Source organism: Pezoporus occidentalis, unplaced genomic scaffold (genome assembly GCF_034315485.1).
Source record: "Pezoporus occidentalis ecotype Australia unplaced genomic scaffold, CSIRO_AGI_Poc_V1 ctg182, whole genome shotgun sequence".
Lineage (NCBI taxonomy): Eukaryota > Metazoa > Chordata > Aves > Psittaciformes > Psittacidae > Pezoporus > Pezoporus occidentalis.
In genome coordinates, this window is record NW_026913662.1 from 1,078,673 (window position 1) to 1,099,931 (window position 21,259).

Genomic DNA, 21,259 nt, shown 5'->3' on the forward strand with positions numbered 1-21,259 from the left:
TTATTCATGGAAAACATGAGTGTTGCTAAAAGCAGTCTTGCCCTAGCCTGTGTGCAAGCTATCCTAAGAACAAAGGACATTGCCTATCCTTTATTCTGCAGATAGGAAAGATCCACTGACAGAAGTGTCGGTGGGTACATGCCTTTATTTTTATGTTACTTTAGGATAACGGTTAACTCTTTGTAACTTGATAGCTAACGTGCTGTCATCTTTGCTACCCTACTGCCCAGTGGTGTGTTCTAAAATAATAGGTATAGCATTGGATCATAGAGTAAAGTAGGTCTCAAATTAACAGTGTGTTTTGAGATATAAGCTTATTAAATTATATACATGCATATTAATAATGGAAAAATAGAAATATATAGTTTGATTTATTAAGAACAAATTCACAGTTAAAGGTATGAGAAGAAGCTGTAAATGGTTAATTTGCCTTTCTCATCAGTTCTATGCAAGGTGAAGTACTTGACATTTTGAAACTGGCTCTTACTTCATTTATTAATTTCCTAAATATCCTGAACATAATTCCAAATGAGAAAAAAAAATTAATTGTAAGAACTTAGTTCAATAATGGGATAGTTTAAAATTTGAACTTTTACAAGAGTAATGTTATACAATATTGTGTGTCTATTTTACCCACGTAAGTCATTGAAACCACTTGAACTGGAAGAGATCCAAAAAGATTGAGCCCAACTTGTGACTTCACACAGGGCAGCCTAAAAGTTAAACCATACCTCTCAGAGCATTGTCCAAATGCTTCTTGAACATGGGCAATTTACGTGTACCATGCATATGTTAGAAATATGAAAGGGTATAGTCAAATGGACACAGAGACAGATAGGAAGTACAAAGAATTAAACCCTGTTCAGATTGGGACTGTTCTTGAAATTTCAAAACAGGAGGCTTGAATGTCTTAAGTCTTCATAGTCAAATATAACTGACAAATCAAAATTCTGTTCTCTTGGCCTTTTGTTTTGATATTGTGGCTTATATCTCTTGAATGTGCACAGCCTAATTGATGGAATTATGTGTACCTATTTATTGTCTCAGTCTCATCTTTAAGTTTACAATTGTATTAACTTTGAGTGCCATCCAACAGTCTTTGTGATAGTGGTGTTGCATTCCTTATCAAGACTCCTATTAGCATGCACATTTTCAAGTCTTGCCTGCATTTAGGTTGTGAAGCAATAGCGAGTAGCAGGGAGGGCAAAGCAGTGGAGATTATATTAAGAAGGTCCACAGCCTTACTGCTTATTTTATGTCCTGAGCTCTTCCATATCTGAACAGCTGATGGTGTTATATCTTGTCTGGCTTTTTACTTTCTGGCCTCTGTGCCCCCACCTAATAAATTTGTCTTGAACATAAAATCTTTTCTTGCTTAATGCTACCTTTTGGATAACTTCTTAGTAAAAGAAGGGAAGGTCCCTGTATGTTGGCTGTGATTGTATTGTTTAAAAGACTTTATTCAGACCACAGAGAAGGGTGGGATATCAGAATTAGTGTTGACATGCTCTGTTCTCAAAACAACCACATTTCCATTTGGGATGCACACTTCTTATTTGACCGTTGTCCTTTTGACTTTGTCTCCTCTCTCTAGGTTGATTCTTAATAGATGATTCTGTCTCCTGAACAAAGGAAAACATGGCTGGTTTTATATAGTCATGGACAAAAAAAATTGAATTTGCGGCTGACACTCTTCTGTGGTCTCAAGATTAAAATTTGGCATGGGGTTTGGAGAGGGGTTCTGTTTCTTCTATTTTGCCTTTTTGAAAGAGCCCATGTGGTATGGCTGTTGAATTCAGCATGTTGTAAAATGTGAAACTCTTCAGATGCTGTGTACAAAACGCATTTAATCCTATGCCCTAGCAACTGGCAATGTGACTTAAACGGTGTTGCCTCACATCCCTTTATATGGATGCAGTGGTTGAAAGAACGTTTTGCTACACTTTTTCTCTTGACCTAACAGTATTAGTTGTAGGTGCTGTGTGTGTCACCTCCAAAGGCTTGTGTCTTTACACAGTGCAGAGCAGCTCCTCTCAGAAGTGGATGTGTTACCCTGATTATCAGGGTCACTCCTCATTTGAAAATAAAGGCCTGAACACTGATTTGAAATGGTAAAATAAAAAGAATTGTTTGTAAACAACCCTCAGCTGTTACCAGTATTGCTTTTACTGACCCTTGCATAGACCCTGTGTATCCCATTTTCCTCAGCAAAAATAACTGTTCCTAGTGCAGTTTTTGCCACTGAACATTTTGTTCTTAGCAGTCCTTTCACCCAGTCCATCCCATTTCTTTCCATAGAGGTTCTTAGGCCTCCACAGCCCTTCTTTAGGAGGTGCTTTGTATCTGTGTGTATCCCCCACGCACAAAATGAATTCTTCATTTATTTCCCATCATAACTAATTTTGTTTCACTGGAGATGAAGTGTTTAGCACAATATGGAACAAATTTGATTTGAAAATGAACTATTGGCTTGCTTGCTTCCGTTGCTCTGGAGGTGTTTTTTTTAATGTACCTAGGTGCTGCCAGGTTTCAAATGAAGTAAATGGCATTTTGGATTAATCTCAAATACTAAATCAGTGTCAAGATTGAAGTCACACTGTTTGAAATCTCCTATGGATGTTCCTTGTCCTACCTCTAGTGTCTTATCCCTTAACTCCCCTATACTTGTTACATTTCCTACTAAGGCCTCCCTTCCTTAGCATAATCTTGTCACAGTCTCTGGGAGAACTTCATCCAGAGCACCTGTCCTTTAAGTCCTGCTGCTTCTTCATCTGTTCCAACATCTCACCTCACATACCCACCCTTCCCTCCTAGTGCCTTTTCAGTGTTAATGTTGCAATTGCTTGTAAAAGCTGTCAGTTTTTTTCATATTATTATATAGGAGATACTGTTTCAAATGAAGCCTGACATATAAGTATCTGTGCCTCATCTCCAGGAGCTTGGTTTTAAGGTCTTAAATATTTCTTAATCCTTGATTGTAAAGATCAGGGATGGCAGTGAAAAATAGGCATCCTTTTTGAGTAGTAAGATGCTTGTTTTTAAATGTGTAATTTTATTTCGGAAGATGAAAATGTGATAAAAATGCAAAGAAAAAGGTGGGGAGAAAATCCGCTTTTTTGGCTGCAGTACATCAGAGGAATGACTAATCACTTTAACACTGCTAGACTTGAAATAAACGCATTATTCACTGAAATACGTGGCCTGAGTGGCTGACCTAATCTGCATTCTAGACCATCAGTCCTGACAGCTTTTGGGGTAACTCTTTCCCAGAAATGGGGGAAGCAAGTATACAGGAGGTATTTCACATCAAATTCCTTGACTGTGTGTGTCTGTAGTACTGTCATCAAATGAGCTTCAGCTGCATTAGATACTGGACCTTTGTGTTTTAGGGATGGAAGACTGCATTTATTCCTTTCAGAACAAGAACTTTTCCTTCCTCTTTAGGGCTGGTTCACCAAAAGTTAGAAAAAGCTGTTTCCTTTCACAGGTAACCTGTAAGATCTTGGGACTGCTCTGCAGTGGTGTTAAAAGGCAGATCTGTTGGCTGATGTAGCATGTGTCTCCTCCAGCAGGCAGATGCTCAGTTTAGGGGTGCTGTGTTCTATTCAGTGCGTTTCTAAACTACAGACTGGCACTTCAAAATACACAATAAACCACCAGCATGAGTTAAGAGATGTAATTGTCTTAGTGATGTTAAAAACCTGGCATTTTTCCTTGTAAGCCTGGGAATTAGTATACTTGGCAGTGCCACCTGTTAGTGGCAGTGTTTGACAAGAGGCTGTGCCTTGGGCACGGATCTGAAACCTCAGTTCCTTCTAAGTCAAGTCCATCTCACAGAATACCAATTATGACTGATGAACTTTAGCAGAAAGCACAGACAGTTCATCTGCTTTCTGCAGAAACATGTTTTGAAATGCACCAACTTGAAGAATCATTGAGAAAGAGCAAACACAATCTTTTTAGAAATTGTACTGGGGAGGAGTGTAAATGAAATATCCTGAAGGGATAACAGCAATTGAAAAAGCAGCTTTACAAGAAGTGTGTCTCCTTCAGCAATACCAAATCACATTTCGGGGGGGGGGATAAAGAAAAAAATCTGATCTTTTCTATGCTTTGCTGTCTCTTGGTTCCTTCTACGTCACAACCTCATTTGAACTTCAGCTTGTTCCCAAAGGAATTACTTTAAAAACCCCATGTATTTAAAAAGTAGGTCACGTCTACTGGAAGACAGTATTTAGTAATCAGGATTAATTTCATATCATGGAAGGTTTTTTTTCTTCTCAGCTCTATCTGATCTTCCCACAGAATGATTGAAGTATCTATAAATGTACATTAGCCTTAATTGTTTGTTACAGCTCTGGAAAAAATAATTTATCATTTCTCAGAGTATGCATTTGCTGTGCTAATGCTGGTCTCACAGCTTTGGTTAGAGAATTGGTTTTGGGGACTCCTGGAATCTAGAACCTCCATAACTAGAAAAGCTCTTGCTAATTATCTATACAGCTTGAGGATCTGATTCCCCCCCTGTTCTAGTTATTGCATTTGCCATAGGGCAAATTCCATGTGTTCTTATTTATGCGTATATCTATAAGTACACTTATACATCCAGGATTTTCACGTAAGGTCAAAGTACTGGTTTTTGTTGACAGACAGAGTATCCTGGGTTCAGCAGTAGCAGTCATTTTTCTCTTGCTACTACTAGGGAACCCAGGACACAGGGCATCCTGGTGATGTTAAAGCATGGTACAGGATCTGAGAGTAAGCAGCATGTATATATACATGGATTAAATGAACATTTTTCTCAGATTAATAGAAATGCATGGTTTTTCTAAGCTTTTTAATCGAACTGTTCTATATGTAGGTTTCAGTATCTTAAGTCTTTGTATGTTCAGCTTAGGTTTATGTTAATATTGAAGATTATCAGTGGTAAGAGCTGGCTTTTTTCTTATGGGGTGCTTTTTTTTTTTTTTTGTTTGGATGAGAAGCATCTTGCTAGCTCACATGGAAAAGAGGCTATTGACTAAGGTGGAATCATTACAGAATATATTGTCTTTTTTGTATGCAGGACAGTGAGCCCCAACTAGATTGAAGTCCTGCAATTGACCACTATGTGGTTTTAGCAATATATGATTAAAAAGTCCATAATAAAAAGCGGGATACCGTGGAAACACTGAATATGAAGTCAAGCATGTTTTTCAAAGCAAGTTGGAGTCTCAATTTTAAGTTTATTTAGAGCTTAAAATTGGGTGGCTGGCTGCTATAACTATGTATTAGATTTGGTCTCTTGAGTCATGGTAAGTATGAGTAAATCACAAGAGCTCTTTGGAATACTTAATGTAAAATTGCTTTTTTCAAGCCTACTAAAATCCTGATACTGTACATATAAGCAAATATGAATCTTCCTGTTGAATATCTAAGATGAGATGTCCCCTCACTGATGTTGTAGAAGGGATTTCCCCTGGAAAGAAATTAAATTTTCTGACTCTTTATACTAACTTAGTCACAGACAGCTTAAAACTTGTGCTGTCAGATCTTCAGCAAAAAGGAAAATTATTGAGAAAAAATTACTTTCCCTTTGAAGTGTATACTTTCAAATTCAGTATATTCCTCTTCTACTTGATAATTTGGCTTACTGGCATGTTACGTTGCACTTGATTTATTTTGAATTAAAAAATAGTGCTTTTTTTGTTTACATGGCTGTCTTTCAAATTGAGCAATCTGACAATGGAAATCGATATGGAATCAAGATAAAAGCTGCTTTACGTGCACTGTTTAAAGCTGAGGGGAGACGTGTGTCTCTTGACTAACAAAGACAATTTTGTAGGTGTGTGGATGTACGTATACATGTGCATGTATGTATGTACACTTCTTGTTGCACCAGCTCTTAGAGCTCAAAACTGTAAGTCTTCCATGTGAAATCCACATTGTGGTATGACACTTAGAAAGCTGTTTTCATGGATTGGCAAGTTGCTTCCTGTGTGTCAGAAATGTTGGTGAGGCTTTTAAATGTTCCCTGCAAGCAGCTTTATCTGCCAGTGCTTCTGTCACTTGATAACTCCCTAATATAAAATGGTTATTTGTATTCCTGATGGGCAGCCCAGCTATTTACGCTGGTTAAATGAAGATAGATTCAGTTTTCTTTAATCTGCCAGTGACATTCTCAGGCCTATGTGAATGTGTGAAACTCCATCATTTGGCTTAAGCATTGTGGGATTCCTAGAAATCGCAAGCACACAAAATCAGTGAAGTCTCAGAGATGTCACTGCAAAGGATATGTTTTTCTGGTGGCCCCTTTATTTCTGTGTTGAAAGACTCCTGGTGAACTCCTTCTAGTAGTCTGTCTCTTCCTCCCCCCCTTCTTCCTCCCCCCCTTCTTCCTCCCCCCCTTCTTCCTCCCCCCCTTCTTCCTCCCCCCCTTCTTCCTCCCCCCCCTTCTTCCTCCCCCCCCTTCTTCCTCCCCCCCCTTCTTCCTCCCCCCTTCTTCTCTCCTCCCCCCTTCTTCCTCCCCCTTCTTCCTCCCCCCTTCTTCCTCCCCCCTTCTTCCTCCCCCTTCTTCCTCCCCCCTTCTTCCTCCCCCCTTCTTCCTCCCCCTTCTTCCTCCCCCTTCTTCCTCCCCCTTCTTCCTCCCCCTTCTTCCTCCCCCTTCTTCCTCCCCCTTCTTCCTCCCCCCCTTCTTCCTCCCCCTTCTTCCTCCCCCCTTCTCCTCTTCCCCCCCTTCTTCCTCCCCCTTCTTCCTCCCCCTTCTTCCTCCCCCCTTCTTCTCTCTCCCCCTTCTTCTTCCTCCCCCTTCTTCCTCCCCCCTTCTTCCTCCCCCTTCCCTCCCCCCTTCTTCCTCCCCCCCCTCCCCCCCTTCCTCCTCCCCCCCTCCCCTTCCTCCTCCCCCCCTCTCTCTCTCCTCCCCCTTCCTCCCCCCCTTCCTTCCTCCCCCCCCCTTCCTTCCTCCTCCCCCCCTCCTCCCCCCCTTCCTCCCCCCCCTCCCCCTTCCTCCCCCCTCCTTCCCCCCCCCTTCCTCCCCCCCCTTCCTCCCAACCCTTCCTCCCCCCTTTCCTCCCCCCCTTCCTCCTCCCCCCCTTCCTCCTCCCCCCCTTCCTCCTCCCCCCCTTTCCTCCCCCCCCCCTCCCCCCCCTTCCCCCCCCCCCCCCCCTTCCTCCTCCCCCCCCTTCCTCCTCCCCTCTCCTCCCCCCCCCTTCCTCCTCCCCCCTTCCTCCTCCTCCCCCCCCTTCCTCCTCCCCCCCTTTCCACAGCTGAAATTCAGCATTCTGATTGTCTTGCCAAGGCTTCAAAACTGTTACTGTACAGCGTCTTTGAAGATTTCACACAGGCCTTCTTACAAGCTGGTCATTGCAATAGCCAGCCTGTTACACAATACACCTTGGTAGCCTATTCAGTCTGTGCAGTCAGGTACAAGATGCTGATGACTGAGTTTATTTCACATGTTGATTTTCCTCTGAATTTCTTTTGCTTATTTGCTGCTTTTCTGTAGTGCTGTTTTGTGCCTTTGTCACGCACATGGTATACTGATAGGTTCTTAAAGAATAGAATCATAGAATAGTTAGGGTTGGAAAGGAACTTAAGATCATCAAGTTCCAGCCCCCCTGCCATGGGCAGGGACACCTCCCACTAGACCATATCACACAAGGCTCTCTCCAACCTGGCCTTGAACACCGACAGGGATGGAGCATTCACAACCTCCCTGGGCAAACCATTCCAGTGCCTCACCACCTAACAGGAAAGAATTTCCTCCTTAGATCCAATCTAAACTTCCCCTGTTTAAGTTTCAACCCGTTACCCCTTGTCCTATCACTACAGTCTCTAATGAAGAGTCCCTCACCAGCATGCCTATAGGCCCCCTTTCGATACTGGAAGGCTGCTATGAGGTCTCCACGCAGCCTTCTCTTCTCCAGGCTGAACAGACCCAACTTTCTCAGCCTGTCCTCATACGGGAGGTGCTCCAGTCCCCTGATCATCCTCGTGGCCCTCCTCTGCACTTGTTCCAACAGTTCCATGTCCTTTTTATGTTGAGGACACCAGAACTGCACACACTACTCCAAGTGAGGTCTCACGAGAGCAGAGTAGAGGGGCAGGATCACCTCCTTTGACCTGCTGGTCATGTTCCTTTTGATGCAGCCCAGGATACGCTTGGCTTTCTGGGCTGCAAATGCACACTGCTGGCTCATGTTCATTTTCTCATCAACCAACACCCCCAAGTCCTTCTCTGCAGGGCTGCTCTGAATCTGTTCTTTTCCCAACCTGTAGCTGTGCCTGGGATTGCTCCGACCCAGGTGTAGTACCTTGCACTTGGCATGGTTAAACTTCATGAGGTTGGCATCAGCCCACCTCACAAGTGTGTCAAGGTCCCTCTGGATGGCATTCCTTCCCTCCAGGGTATCAACCGAACCACACAGCTTGGTGTCATTGGCAAACTTGCTGAGGGTGCACTCAATCCCACTGTCCATGTCAGCCATGAAGATGTTAAACAAGACTGGTCCCAACACGGGTCCCTTGAGGGACACCACTCCTTACTGGTCTCCAGCCGGACATTGAGCCATTGACCACAACTCTTTGTGTGCAGCCATCCACCCAGTTCTTTATCCACCGAGTGGTCCATCCATCAAATTGATGCCTCTCCAATTTAGAGACAAAGATGTTGTGTGGGACAGTGTCGAACGCTTTGCACAAGTCCACGTAGATGACATCAACTGCTCTACCCCTGTCCATCAGTTCTGTAGCCCCATCATAGAAGGCCACCAGATTGGTCAGGCAGGATTTCCCCTTAGTGAAGCCATGCTGGCTGTCACCAAGCACCTTGTTGTTTTTCATGTGCCTTAGCATGCCTTCCAGGAGAATCTGCTCCAAGATTTTGCCAGGCACAGAGGTGAGACTGACTGGTCTGTAATTCCCTGGGTCATCCATTTTCCCCTTGAAAATGGGGGTTATATTTCCCTTTTTTGAGTCATCAGGAACTTCACCTGACTGCCATGATTTCTCATCAAATATGATGGCGAGCGGCTTCGCAACTTCATTCACCAGCTCCTTCAGGACCCACGGATGGATCTCATCAGGACCCATGGACTTGTGCATGTTCAGATTTTTAAGATGGTCTCAAACCAGATCCTCTCCTACAGTGGGGCTAAGGTCTTCATTCTCACAGTCCCTGCGTCTGCCTTCCAAGACTTGCGTGGTTTGGTCAGAGCCTTTGCCAGTGAAGACCGAGGCAAAGAAGTCATTCAGAGCCTCAGCCTTCTCCAAATCCTGTGTAGCCAGTTCTCCCGAGAGCTTCCTGATGGGGCCCACATTCTCCCTAGTCTGTTTTTTTATTCGCTATGTACCTGTAGAATCCCTGCCTGTTATCCTTTATATCCCTAGCCAAGTTTAATTCTAACTGGGCCTTAGCTTTCCTAACCTGGTTCCTAGCTTCCCGGACAACATCCCTGTACTCTTCCCATGCCACCTGTCCTTGCTTCCACTTATTGTAAGCCTCTTTTTTCATTTGAATTTTCCTCAGCAGCTCCTTATCCACCCCAGGAGGTCTCCTGGCCCTCCTGCTGCACTTCATTCTGGTTGGGATGCAACACTCCTGAGCTTGTAGCAGGTGATCCTTGAATATCAACCAGCAGTCTTGGGCCCCCCTGCCCTCTAGTGCAATGTCCCATGGAACCTTTCTAAGCAGGTTCCTGAAGAGGCCAAAGTCTGCTCTTTTGAAGTCCAGGGCAGTGAGCTTGCTGCACGCTCTTCTCACTGTTCTGAGGATCTCAAATTTGACCATCTCGTGATTGCTGCATCCAAGGCTGCCCTGGAGCGTCACATTTCCAACGAGCCCTTCCCTGTTGGTGAGCACGAGGTCAAGCATGGCACCTCTCCCTGTCAGCTCCTCTATTACTTGCAGAAGGAAGTTGTCTTCCACACAATCCAGGAAGCTCCTGGATTGCTTGTGCCGGGCCATACCGTCCTTCCAACAGATGTCAGGGTGGTTGAAGTCACCCATGAGAACAAGGGCCTGTGGGAGCGTGAGGCTTTTCCTGTCTGTCTATGGAGTGCTTCATCCGCAGGTTCTCCTCTCAGGCGGTCTGTAACAGATCCCCACAGTAATGTCTCCCATAGCTATGTTCCCTTTAACCCTGACCCACAAACTCTCTGTGGACTGCTCACCTGTCCCCAGACAGAGTTCCATACTCTCCAGCCTATCCCTAACATAAAGGGCAACTCCCCCTCCCCGCCTGCCAGGCCTGTCTTTTCTAAAGAGCCTGTAACCTTCCATTCCAACACTCCAGTCATAGGAGCCCATGTTGAAGGCGTCCTCTCTTGAGCTACTCACCTCAGCAATTGACCCGCTGTTCCTCCTGGCTCTGCCCCGTGTGAGTCAGCTGCTCGCGTCAGCTGAGCTGTTGGCTCCTGGGCAGGTCCTGTCAAGGACTTGAGGCTCCCTCGGTGGCTCTTGTCACTCTGAGTTGAGGCTCCTGGACGCTGATCTCTGCCCCCCGCCCCGCTCTGGTGTTGAAAGCATCCTCTCTCGAGCTACTCACCTCAGCCATTTTTTTTTAAATTGCAACCTACATTTGCAGGACTGCTTGTTTTCCTGTGGAACTAGGATATTTAGGACTCTTGGCATAAAGGTATTTAATGGTTTTACACAATTAGTACAAAAACAGGCTCATGTAATAGCTTGGAATATCATTTTGGCAGAGCAAAAAAATACACTTGCTTTACGCTTAATGTGGTGGTCTTGCAATCTTTGCTATTAGTTGTATTTATTTGTGTACTGTATGAATTTTAATATGGATTTGACCGTAGATTTGTATCAGAATTGGAGCAATAATTTGAAATGGTCTAGTCTTTGTAGGACATTTGTTTTACTGTGCTTGTCTTCCATCAAGTGAACTATAAGACATGCTGTCCCATTACCCTCAATGTAAAAGGTCAAGTGCATCAACATCACAAATGTAGTGCAGCCTAATCTAAAATGCTTCTGGGTTTGCATTTGTCAGAATTTATGAAGTCAGGGAACGCCCTGTGTCAATGCAGCTGACACTAGTGCAGACATCTTCTAGGGTATTTACTGTGTACAGCAGAACAGTGTTTCTTGCTTGGCCATCATCTTCTCTGCTGTCTCTCCACCAGAAAAGAAAACCACTCTTTCCTGATTTGAAGGAATGATGTTAAGGTGTTACAGGTACTGAAGTAACACTACCAGACTGGTAGGATGTCATGACTGGATGATGATTTTATTTAAAAATTCACTAATAACCAGGTTTTATACATTTGAATGTTCAGGCTTCTCAATCATATTCCATTTTGAGCTGACTTTAAGTAATATTTTTTAATTTAAATTGGGTGGGCAAGTTTGTTATAAAGTTTTTTTCCCTTCCTTTTGCTCACTTTAAGATAGTGGTTGGCTTTGAAAATTTTACATACAAGTATTTCATATTGGCATACTGCCTCAGACACATGAAAAAGTTCAGTGCTAGAACTGTGGGATCTGTTCACCTCTGTAAACACAAATTTCTGCTAGACCAGAGAGGATTACGAAATGCACAGCAAGGATAGACGGGAGTTCGGGATGTGTATTCAAGCATATTTTTCATGTGCGTAGTGGTGCTTTCAGTGATGCTTCATCAGATTATTCTCTCAGAGACAAAGCTGGGGCATGGGGGAAGAAATCTCCAATTTATCTTGGTGTGTAAAATCTTCTCACTGAAGTCAACTGGGTTTTAACTTGTTTTCTTCTACGTTTTCCTACTGTCTGTGGACATACTGCTTTAAAGTAGGATGAGTTTGTGGAAGGAGGCAGTATTTCCACTCCTTGAGAGAGGGAGACAGTGGTGTATTGGTTCTCACGCCCCTGTGTTATGACGTCCAACTGAGAAGTCTTTTAGCTACTCTAAAAATTACTCCCTTTAACCAGTTAAATTTAGAATTAGGGAAAGATAATAAGCAAATGCCCTTTTAATAGATCTTTTTTAACTACAGGGCTGGCTTCATGGGGGAGTATAAATCTAAGTAACAGAACAGGTAAGCTAGCTGAGGGGAGGAGAAGGTGGTGTGTGTATGAGTTTGGGTTTGGTTCTCCTTATCCTGGCCTTGGAAGTGTTCAGGGCCAGATGGGATAGGGTTCTGAACAGCCTGATCTAGTGAAAGATGTCTCTAAACGTGGCAGGGGGGCTGGATAAGATGACCTTTAGAGGTCTTGTCTAACCCAGACCTTTCTGTGGTCTTCCGAATATACTTGTTTTCTTTAGATGGTGGAAGTAACACCTGACTCTGGGGTGGACTTGTATTTTCACTTAGGCTCTTGTTTAAAACTTGTCAGACTCCAGCAAAGACATGCTCATTTAATTGTTTGGTTTGGGTACAGGTGCATGGTGCCTGGAGATGGCTCATGTACTTGGGGTTGCCATCAGGAGTTTTTCTAATTGGGTGTTTTACCTATCACAGACAGTAACTGAGGCCTCAGAGGGCAATGCAGGGAGTGTCATAAAGCCTTGCATTCTCCACTGATCCCATCTACTTTAACACCTTAATGCATTTTAATCCCTTACCAGATCCCATATTACAAGAATAATTTAATTGCAGCTTAAGGGCTGGGAGTATGACAGAGCTGTGAACTTTGGTCATGTTTGGGGCCTCTTTTTCCTTTACCATGTGCACTTGTTAGCCAAGATGGAAAACCCTGTTAGAGACGCCTGAGTAATATTTTTCTTGCTTTTCCTTTTGTGTTAGAGGGCAATGTTTTTATCAGAGCTTGCCTTTCAGCCCTGCAAGCCCAGCTGCTGGGAAAGATGATAAATCTTTGGGAATTTTCTGGTTTGTCACTTTTGCACCCAGGAGCACAAGACTTTAATAAGTAACTTCCTTATTGCTAGCAAATAAAACATGGATGTCTGTGGCTCTAACTGAATTTTGTACTGACAGTTGAGATAAAGACATTCTTCCTCAGTTTCTTCTAACTTTCTTCTGTTCTGTGTGAGGGTACACAGCAGTGGTGCACCATGCCTGTCACACAGATTGTCTCCTCACCAAACAATGCCAGCCTTTTCTGTTCCATGAAAATCTTGTATCAAAACTGCTTGTTATCTTTCTGGACTCTTACGTATGCCGTATTATGTCTATTTTTAAATGGAGAATAACATAACAAAAATACATGTATTTTCTTAGCCCCAGGTGGCCTAATGTCCTACTAGATTTTTTTCTTGTCCCATTCCTTGGGAAATGTTGCTGGCTTTGTCTTCGTTAGACTTCCTCAATGACGTTTTGCAGGTGTGTAGTTTACCACGTTTATTTACTTGCCCATGAACTTTGAGGAGGGCATATTAGTGGTTAGTAATGTCCATGATTAAGATCACTATGATCTTGCAGAGCTCACAGGCATTGCAGTGAGTATGCTCAGTAATGCATGCTTCTAGTAAGCATCTTGTGTATGCATTTTGCAGAAGCAAGTAATTAAACTGAAATGTATTTATTTGCCCAAGCTGTTGGAAGCAGCTGTGAGAAAATAAAGTAGAAACTTAAGGGGGTACCATGCAGAATCTGTTGCAGTTATTTCTGTGATCATGAGCTGGCTACTTCTGTTCCAGAAAATGAATTAAGAAATGTCTCAAATAGGCTTATGGATGTTCAAGAGGGCTGTGAGCGAATAACTGTTGAGGATAATTCTGGCTAATACTTTTTGAAATCTCGATTTTTTTTTTTATTTTTTTTATTTTTTTTTATTTTTTTTATTTTTTTTTTAAGCCTAGGAACATAGGTGTGAATGAAAAATATACTGCACCAAGCTCTAAAACTGTTTATTGTGTGCATTAGTATCGCAAAGAAAACAGCGGGAGCTCTGGAGGGAACAGGAAGTATACTTGATTCGCAGTGGGAGAAATGAATGTAGTTGTATGCACTATGGCTAACTGCTGAATGAATGCAGAAAAATTGCTGATAAGCCTGTTTTGGTGGGTTGTTTTTTTTTTCACCCTAAGTGCCTTGTATGCCCCATGAGCACATTGCTGCACACAGTGTGTGGATGGTCACACTTAAGTCTGGCCACTTGATTGTGTGTGTGCTAAAGTGCTACTAAAAAGCTGTTCCTAAGTTACTTGCTTGAGGCAGAGCTGCAGTTCTGTCACTGCTACTTTTTCTCCTGTAGCACTTCAAAATTTTATCTTTAGATACATCGTGGTGCATGTTGTAATAGGCAGGCTTTGGGGTTTATTTCCACTACCTGAATTTTGATCCGTCTCGTTTGTTTATGGGAATGCTTAGGAATTGTCCGTTTTCCCCCATGGAGGTACTTCATGCTGTAACCTCTGATGAAGAGTGATTCCCCAGCTTCAGTCAGTGCATGGCGATGACAGCAGTCAGCTGTAAACTTTGCAAAGTCTGTGGGCAGATGTATGCTGCAATCTTGCCCAGGCACAGAGGATGATTTTAGTATGCTGTTAGCATCTGTGCTGTTATCCTTGTCCAGGCTCCCTGCACAGTATCAGTCTGGCCACAGGAGTTCTAGATGTCAGCTTCTGTCCTGCTTGCTATGTGGGGACTTTTATGCTTGAAGGTTGGATGCTTGCACTAAAACAATTGCATTAGGTATGCATAGGGTTAGAAATGAATGCTTTGCTCCAACAGTCATCATAGGCAAAGTGGATATAGCAGATTTGCATAGTAATTTGTTTTGAAGTTTAGTTGGTTACATGGACTGAGGTATGACTGAGCTGTGATGTGTGATTGAAGTTGCTTGCTGCAATTCTGTACAGAAGCAGAATCTTATATAAATCTTACTCTAAAAATTATTTGGCCTGGGGAAGGAGAGTTCTACATGAAAGCACAGGCTTTCAAGAACTTGCTTCTCTTCCCACCGCCTCTAGTTACAAAATGATAATTGCTCAAAACATCAGTTCTTTCTGAGCATTCAGCTTTACAAAAATTGCCAAGGCAGGTTTTCATAGCAAGTGAAACTTTCTTCACCCCCTAACATAGAGTTGCAAGTTAGTGATACCCTCTTGTTTTCCATGAAGGCTTTAAGTCTCTTCTGTTGTTGATGAAGTTAACAATATTGTGTAAGTAACTCACTGTAAGACTTCTGATTGCCATCAAGGTCATTTCTTCGATTTGGACAGGCAGAAATAGTTAAAATTATATTATAGGATTTTGTTAAGGAGAGTGTGCTGCCAGTGTACTACCCGGCACTTTCTTTTAAAATGTATTTGACCACAAGTTAATTGTTACTTTCTGTATTGGCTGATAAATACTGGGATGCTCCTGCCTGATTTGTTTTGCTTTAATATACCTAAAGGAAATGGATCTTAGAACCTGGTAGTCTGTTCTAGATAGAATGGTTTAACATCTGTGTTTAGGGATCATTTGCTGTAGTGCTAATAGCCATGTTATCCTGTTGTCCTATTTTACTACGTGCCCTGAAACATCCAGGCAAATAGTTGAGACTTGTCTGTTTTGGTGTCCAGCTGGTTTGCCTCCCAAAGTTTTGAGGCTGTTGCTGTGTCGGGACTTATTCTTAAAGGTCTCTAAAGAATTTTCACTACTGTTCTTCAACTGCAAGAGGAAATTGCACTCCCTCCGACTTCATGAAAACCTAATTACCATTTCCTTCGGAAGAACATCTGTAGGGCTGTGAATGAGCAAGCTGTAACAAAACAAAAAGCTTCTGTGATATTCCTCCACCTCCCTGGTTCCTCATGTTCGGTTTCTATTGCAAAGCCCTACCTAGCCTTTCTTCATTTTGATACACTTCAAAGAAAACAACCCTTTCAAGCCTGCTGCCTGTTTAATAAAGCAGCCAAATTGGGTTGTCTAGCTTGCAACAAGAAGTATTCTCATAAAGGATCTGGTAGATTTTCCCCTATTAGTAATAGAGGGAGAACCACTGCGGCCTTGATAATTTGAGTCTCTAAACTGAAAAAAAAAAGGGGGGGGAAAGTACAAACTGGGGGAGGAGTTAAATCTTTCTCCCATTCCCTTATACCTGGTTTAAAACCTGCCAGCCCCTCTGAATAATTCATCAATCCCACAAACATTGACCCTAGTTTTTGGACAGGGGAAGTATTACATGCTTAGCATAAAAAGAAAATCCCATACCCCACCAAAGAAGGACATCTGTTTCTAACTTCAGCTTTTTATTTTTTTATCTTTCATTTTTTTTTTTTGTTGGTAAATCTCCCAGACAACAGCAGTTCTGTAGAGAGTTTAAATATGAAGGAATGGCAGGACGGGCTAAGGGCACTTCTACCGAACATTAACATCAACTTTGGTGGACTGCCCAATGCTTCTTCCCCCTCCAACGCCAACCACAGTGTACCAACGTCCAACACTGCCACCACCGACAGCCTGAATTGGGACAGCCCTGGCAGCTGGATGGACCCCGCAATCATCACAGGTAACCGTTTCTCACTCCTTCAGCTCCGCTGGCAAACCATCAAATGGGTATTTGGCACAAACTGATTTGACATCTGGAAAAAAGAAAAAGTCAGTATGCGGTGGTCTCTTCCAGCTTCCATCCACAAAACCTCAAGGGTCCAGGAATTTTTGTGGAACTGCTAGGTATAACAAAGTGTCACTTAGGCCTTTGCAATGCATGCCCAGGACCTTTGCAGGCAGTCAGGTGGATCAGCACTTATCTATAGGGTCCATCTGTAGGTGTCCCTTCTGTTGAGTGGCATGTCCGGTATGTGCGCCGCTGGTCCTGAGGCACTGAAGGCATTCACTGGACTTTGTTATTTAAAAAGGGGACATACTCCACTTGTTTATAAAGCTCTCTTTTATAAGGCTGTCTGGTTGTGTTTCCCTGTTAGAGAGGCTGAAGCATGATTCAGGCAGGCAGAGTAGGAGGTGAAGCATGCAGCGTACTGATAGTTTGGTGTGGTAAGGTCACGTCAACAGGGATGCAGTTCTTGCAAAGGTTGTTTGGTAGAAAAATGTGTGGTTATGAAGTGCTCTGAGGGGGAACTTTTTCCTGTCTGGATTTAATGTTAAATATTTTGCGGGCAGGGTAATTATATATAATAATGTAAAATGCATTTGCTGTACAAACTAATCATGTTTTCTCACTGTTGCTGTTTGTTAGGTTAAATTGACCTCCTTCATGCTCAGCTTATTGCTTCTGCTCTGACTTGCTTGTATCCCTGTTTTTTTCTTCTTTTCATAGGTATCCCAGCTTCCACAGGAAACAGTTTAGACACCCTTCAAGATGACAATCCTCCACATTGGCTAAAATCTCTTCAGGCCCTCACAGAGGTGGACGGCCCCAGTGCAGCACCATCACAGACGCACCACAGTAACCCCTTCGGCACACAGATCCCTCTGCACAGAGCCAGTTGGAATCCCTACTCTCCTCCTTCAAACCCCACCAGCTTCCATTCCCCACCTCCAGGCTTTCAGACAGCCTTCAGACCCCCCAGTAAAACCCCCACAGATCTACTACAGAGCTCAGCGCTGGATCGTCATTAGGAAAGGAGGAAGAATTAAAAAAAGAAAAAGAAAACCCAAAACGTTAGAAATGCAGGAAGTGTCCCTCCCTGACTCCTCCCTATGCCCACCTACTGTTTCCTGTCATATCTTTCTTTCTGAAGAATCCAGTTCCTGATCAAACTTCCCCCCCCAAATGCAATGCCATCACAGGGTCATGACTGTATCTTTTTGTTAAGTTTCTGCTGAGCCGGTGTTTGAAATACACTGTTTGAAATATTTCTAACCATTCTAAGGAAAAAAAAAAAAGAGAGAGAGCAATCAAAATGCAGTCTCAGTGCTTAAGGAGAATAGTACTGTCTTACGTCTTTTGCATATGAGTATTTCTGCCTAGTGGAAAAGTGTCAATCTGCAGTAGGGAAAAATGCAATGCAGAATCAAATGCAGAGACATGAAAAGGGTATTTCATTTAAATGACATTACTGAACATGTGGGGCAAGCAGTGGCCTAGCATTTATTTTGCATTCAGTGTGGCACTACACAGGGAAATTGCTGTGTTGGGGTTTGGTTTGGTTTTTTATTTTTTATTTCTTTGAGAAAGGGACTTTATTGTGTCAGTCAGTTTGACATGAAGTGTGTTGAAAGACAGAACACTTATAGCTATGAGTAACTGGCATGTTGCTAAAGAGTGGCTTAAAGAGGGGAGAATAAGATTTTTCTTTAATTTTGGCTTTAGATTTAAAGTAAACTTTAATGTTTTAAAAGTATTCACAGATTTAATACCTAGCATATACATAATATAAGCAGCTGAAACACGAGTGATATTTACTTCAGTCTTTCTGTCTCCTCTGTTTAGTCTCTCTTTCTTTTTTTTTTTTTTAATTTTATTTTTGGGTTTTTTTTGTATTAAAAAAAAATCCACCTGATTAGGGCACTCTGGGATAGCACTGCATTGGGGCCACATGATCACCATCAGGAGCAACCTCTGACCTCCTCTGCCTGCAGCTTTTACTTAACCCTGTAGTTTCTGGACGTTTGTGCAGTATTGAAAAGACAGGAAAAAAAGAAACAGATAAATAAACATGGTTATAACCTGACGCTAAAACTAAAACCAAGGAAATGTACCTCTTTCTTCAGAATTAAAACTAAAATCTTAAATAAAACAGAAAACTTGATGATGACTTTGTGTTTGCTTTTCATTTCTTTGAGTTTTTAATTACTGCATCTGGTTTAACTGTATGTCATTGCATGGGGTGTTATTTCCTGTTCATCTAGACTGGAGATACTTTTTTCATGGGAATACTGCTTTGCATGATGACTTCTGTACTGGAGGGTGGAAAAAGCGTACAGTGTTTACATTTTTAAAGGGATTGTTGTCTTCACTCATGGCAGTAGCTAGAGGCTGTGTGTTTCTAACCTTTATTGGTGGTATCTGTTTAGATCTGAAGCATGAAACCTTGTTTGTATGTTCTGATTTAAATGCCATGGCGCTTGGGACAGATAGCATGCAGTAATGTGTTTGAAGGTGTGGCAGAGAATTCTAGCTACAACTTCAGTTTCTGTCAGCAACCTCGCTTAAAGGTGTAAAATACTGTCACTGCACAACAGGAAATGACAAAATCTTAACATACAGAAGGCCTCCAACAAGCTCTTGTGCTTCCAGCCAGATATGTTTAAAACCAGCAACCTTGTGATTGGGGTGCTGCATTGATGGAGCTCATAAGGATGGCTGAGAGCCTGAAATCCTAGAGATACCTGTGCAGAAGGATTTCTCACTTGGTGTTACCTATAGTTCTGCCTGGCTCCCCTCCTAAGTATTTACTGCTGGCAGGGGAAAGGATGGGAATTCCCACTGTGGAACTTTGGGCACCTAATGAGCGTGGGGGGCACTGGCCTTTCACAGTCCAGGGAGTGGGAGCAAGTCCTGAATCAGTCACTGGAGAGGGGTACCAGGCATTGAATCTGCATAAAATTACTCTAAATGTCCTGCTTTGTAAAACATTACTTGTTGGCAGTTACCTGCTGTTGCTCTTCTCTTACCTGTGTTGATGTTTAGTACTCTATTTGCTGTCTATTTAAGGAACTGCATGTACTGTTTCTGGACAGGCTTGGTTGCTGCAGATCAGCGGTCAGTGTGCTCTGGTTACCTGGGGCAACGCACACACCCGTTGATGCCGGCATTCCCCTGCAAAGCAGACAACAGTTTTGCCACTCAGTCCTTGCTCAATCCTCCACTCTAACTGTTGGTGGTGGAAGGAGAAGCGCTGCAGACTTGGGACATCCTCTCTAGTGGCAGTGCCTGCTGCTACCTCTGCAACTGGGGATGCAACCCAGCAGGAACAGTCTGCTGGAGGTGCTGGTGAAGCTGTAAGGGGCTTTTCTTTTTTTCTCTCCTTCCTCACTTGTTAGACATGAGCATTTTTTGACCTTTTGCATTTCCATTTTAGAAAATGCATTTCCTGACCCTGAAAATAAGCCAGCCTCCCAAAGCAGCTGTAATTGTTTCCTATGTGTCACAGCAATTCCTGAAGCTTACTGGGTTTTGATTTGTCTCTGTCACAGTTTAGGATGTGTTGAGGGAAACCTGTGTTCATGGCTTGCTACCACTAGAGAATAGGCTTCGTCTCCTCGAGAGAACCACACAAGAGCTTGTGTGGTTGTCCTGCTTACAAACTCTTAGCCTTCAGCCCAAGGTTTACAACGAGTGATTTTTCTCTTTATGGTGCTGCCCTCCCCAAGAGACTTCTCTGGGGGTAACATTGGTGTTATTAAAATGCATCAGTTCATGTTGTGTGGGGGTGCAGCTTCTGCCTCCCTTACCTTAATTTTATCTACTGTTTGATGATAATTCCTGCATGTCCCCCTACCCCAATGGCAAAGCAACCTGGCAATTCACTGTTCGACCATGTGGAGCTCAGTTAGTTTCTCTTGAGATTTCTGTTGATGGACTTTTGCTGTGACAAAAGATATGTACAGGAACAGCTACTGAAAGGAGAGCATACTTGTGTCTGCTTTGTCCATGCTATTGTCTCAGTGTATGGTCTGTTGCTATTTTACATATTAGACTCTTGCAGCTCTTAAGCAAAGAGCAGTCCTTGACTAAAAGGCTGGTGTCCTAGCACTAGCAACACATTTGGTAGATGGTGTCTGGTACAGATGAAATTGGAGAAGGAGAATGGACCAGACTCCTCCAAAACAGACATGAATATGTATTGAGCCATGATTTATTATTATTTATTATTCATTGTTAGCCATGAACATGTTGGTACAACAAGTTGTGTTGCATTTTCAAAGAATTGTTAATTCAAATGTAGTAATTTGGGGGGCAGCAGTGCTGGATTGCTCTGAAGGGTTCCTGGCTGCTGCCGTTTTTGTTATTTTTTATTTTTTATTTTCTTTTTAGTATGTAATAAAGGAACAATCTTTTTCTGAATTACAGCTTCTAGGTAAGGTGAAGAGCCCTGCATAAATTCCTTTTTCTTCCTTTTATAACTCCCATTTCCTCCTTGCGAGTAAAACATGAGCAGGTATGTGCCCTTATAAATGCAGTGTCTAGACAGGAATGCTTTAACCGTACTCAAAACACCATTGCCAATTTCCATGACAGTTTTTAACTATGAAGTTGAGTTTGTATTCTAGTTCCTGAACTTCAAACTGTTGTTTTCCTTCCCCTTCCTTGTAGACTCTGTTGTCTGAAAGTTTTGTTTTGCTTTTATTTTTCTAAGATGCTCGTTTAATGACAGGCATTCAAGATGTTGGATTGTAGGAAGAATGCAGTGCGTTTAGTTTGTCTTGTGGGATGTGGTTTGCTTTTGGTTTGGGTTTTTTGGTGGTGGTTTGGGGGGGGATTGTTTTTTTG

The 21,259-nt window shown here is 42.7% G+C and overlaps 1 protein-coding gene across 12 annotated transcripts in view; it reads left to right on the plus strand.

Annotated features, from left to right (window-relative positions):
* CNOT4 (CCR4-NOT transcription complex subunit 4) overlaps positions 1 to 21,259 on the plus strand; it is a 108,199-nt gene that overhangs the window by 67,325 nt on the left and 19,615 nt on the right. For 8 of the 12 annotated variants that reach the window (XM_062615486.1, XM_062615485.1, XM_062615491.1 and 5 more), the window contains 2 exons: positions 16,160 to 16,372; positions 17,141 to 18,581. The exons of 1 other annotated variant lie outside the window; for it this stretch is intronic. In XM_062615486.1, the coding sequence (XP_062471470.1) occupies positions 16,160 to 16,372; positions 17,141 to 17,442 (515 nt within the window). In that variant the 3' untranslated portion in view covers positions 17,443 to 18,581. Of the gene's footprint in view, positions 1 to 16,159; positions 16,373 to 17,140; positions 18,582 to 21,259 lie in introns of those variants that run through there. 3 more of the 12 variants (XM_062615494.1, XM_062615495.1, XM_062615496.1) reach the window with 1 other exon arrangement.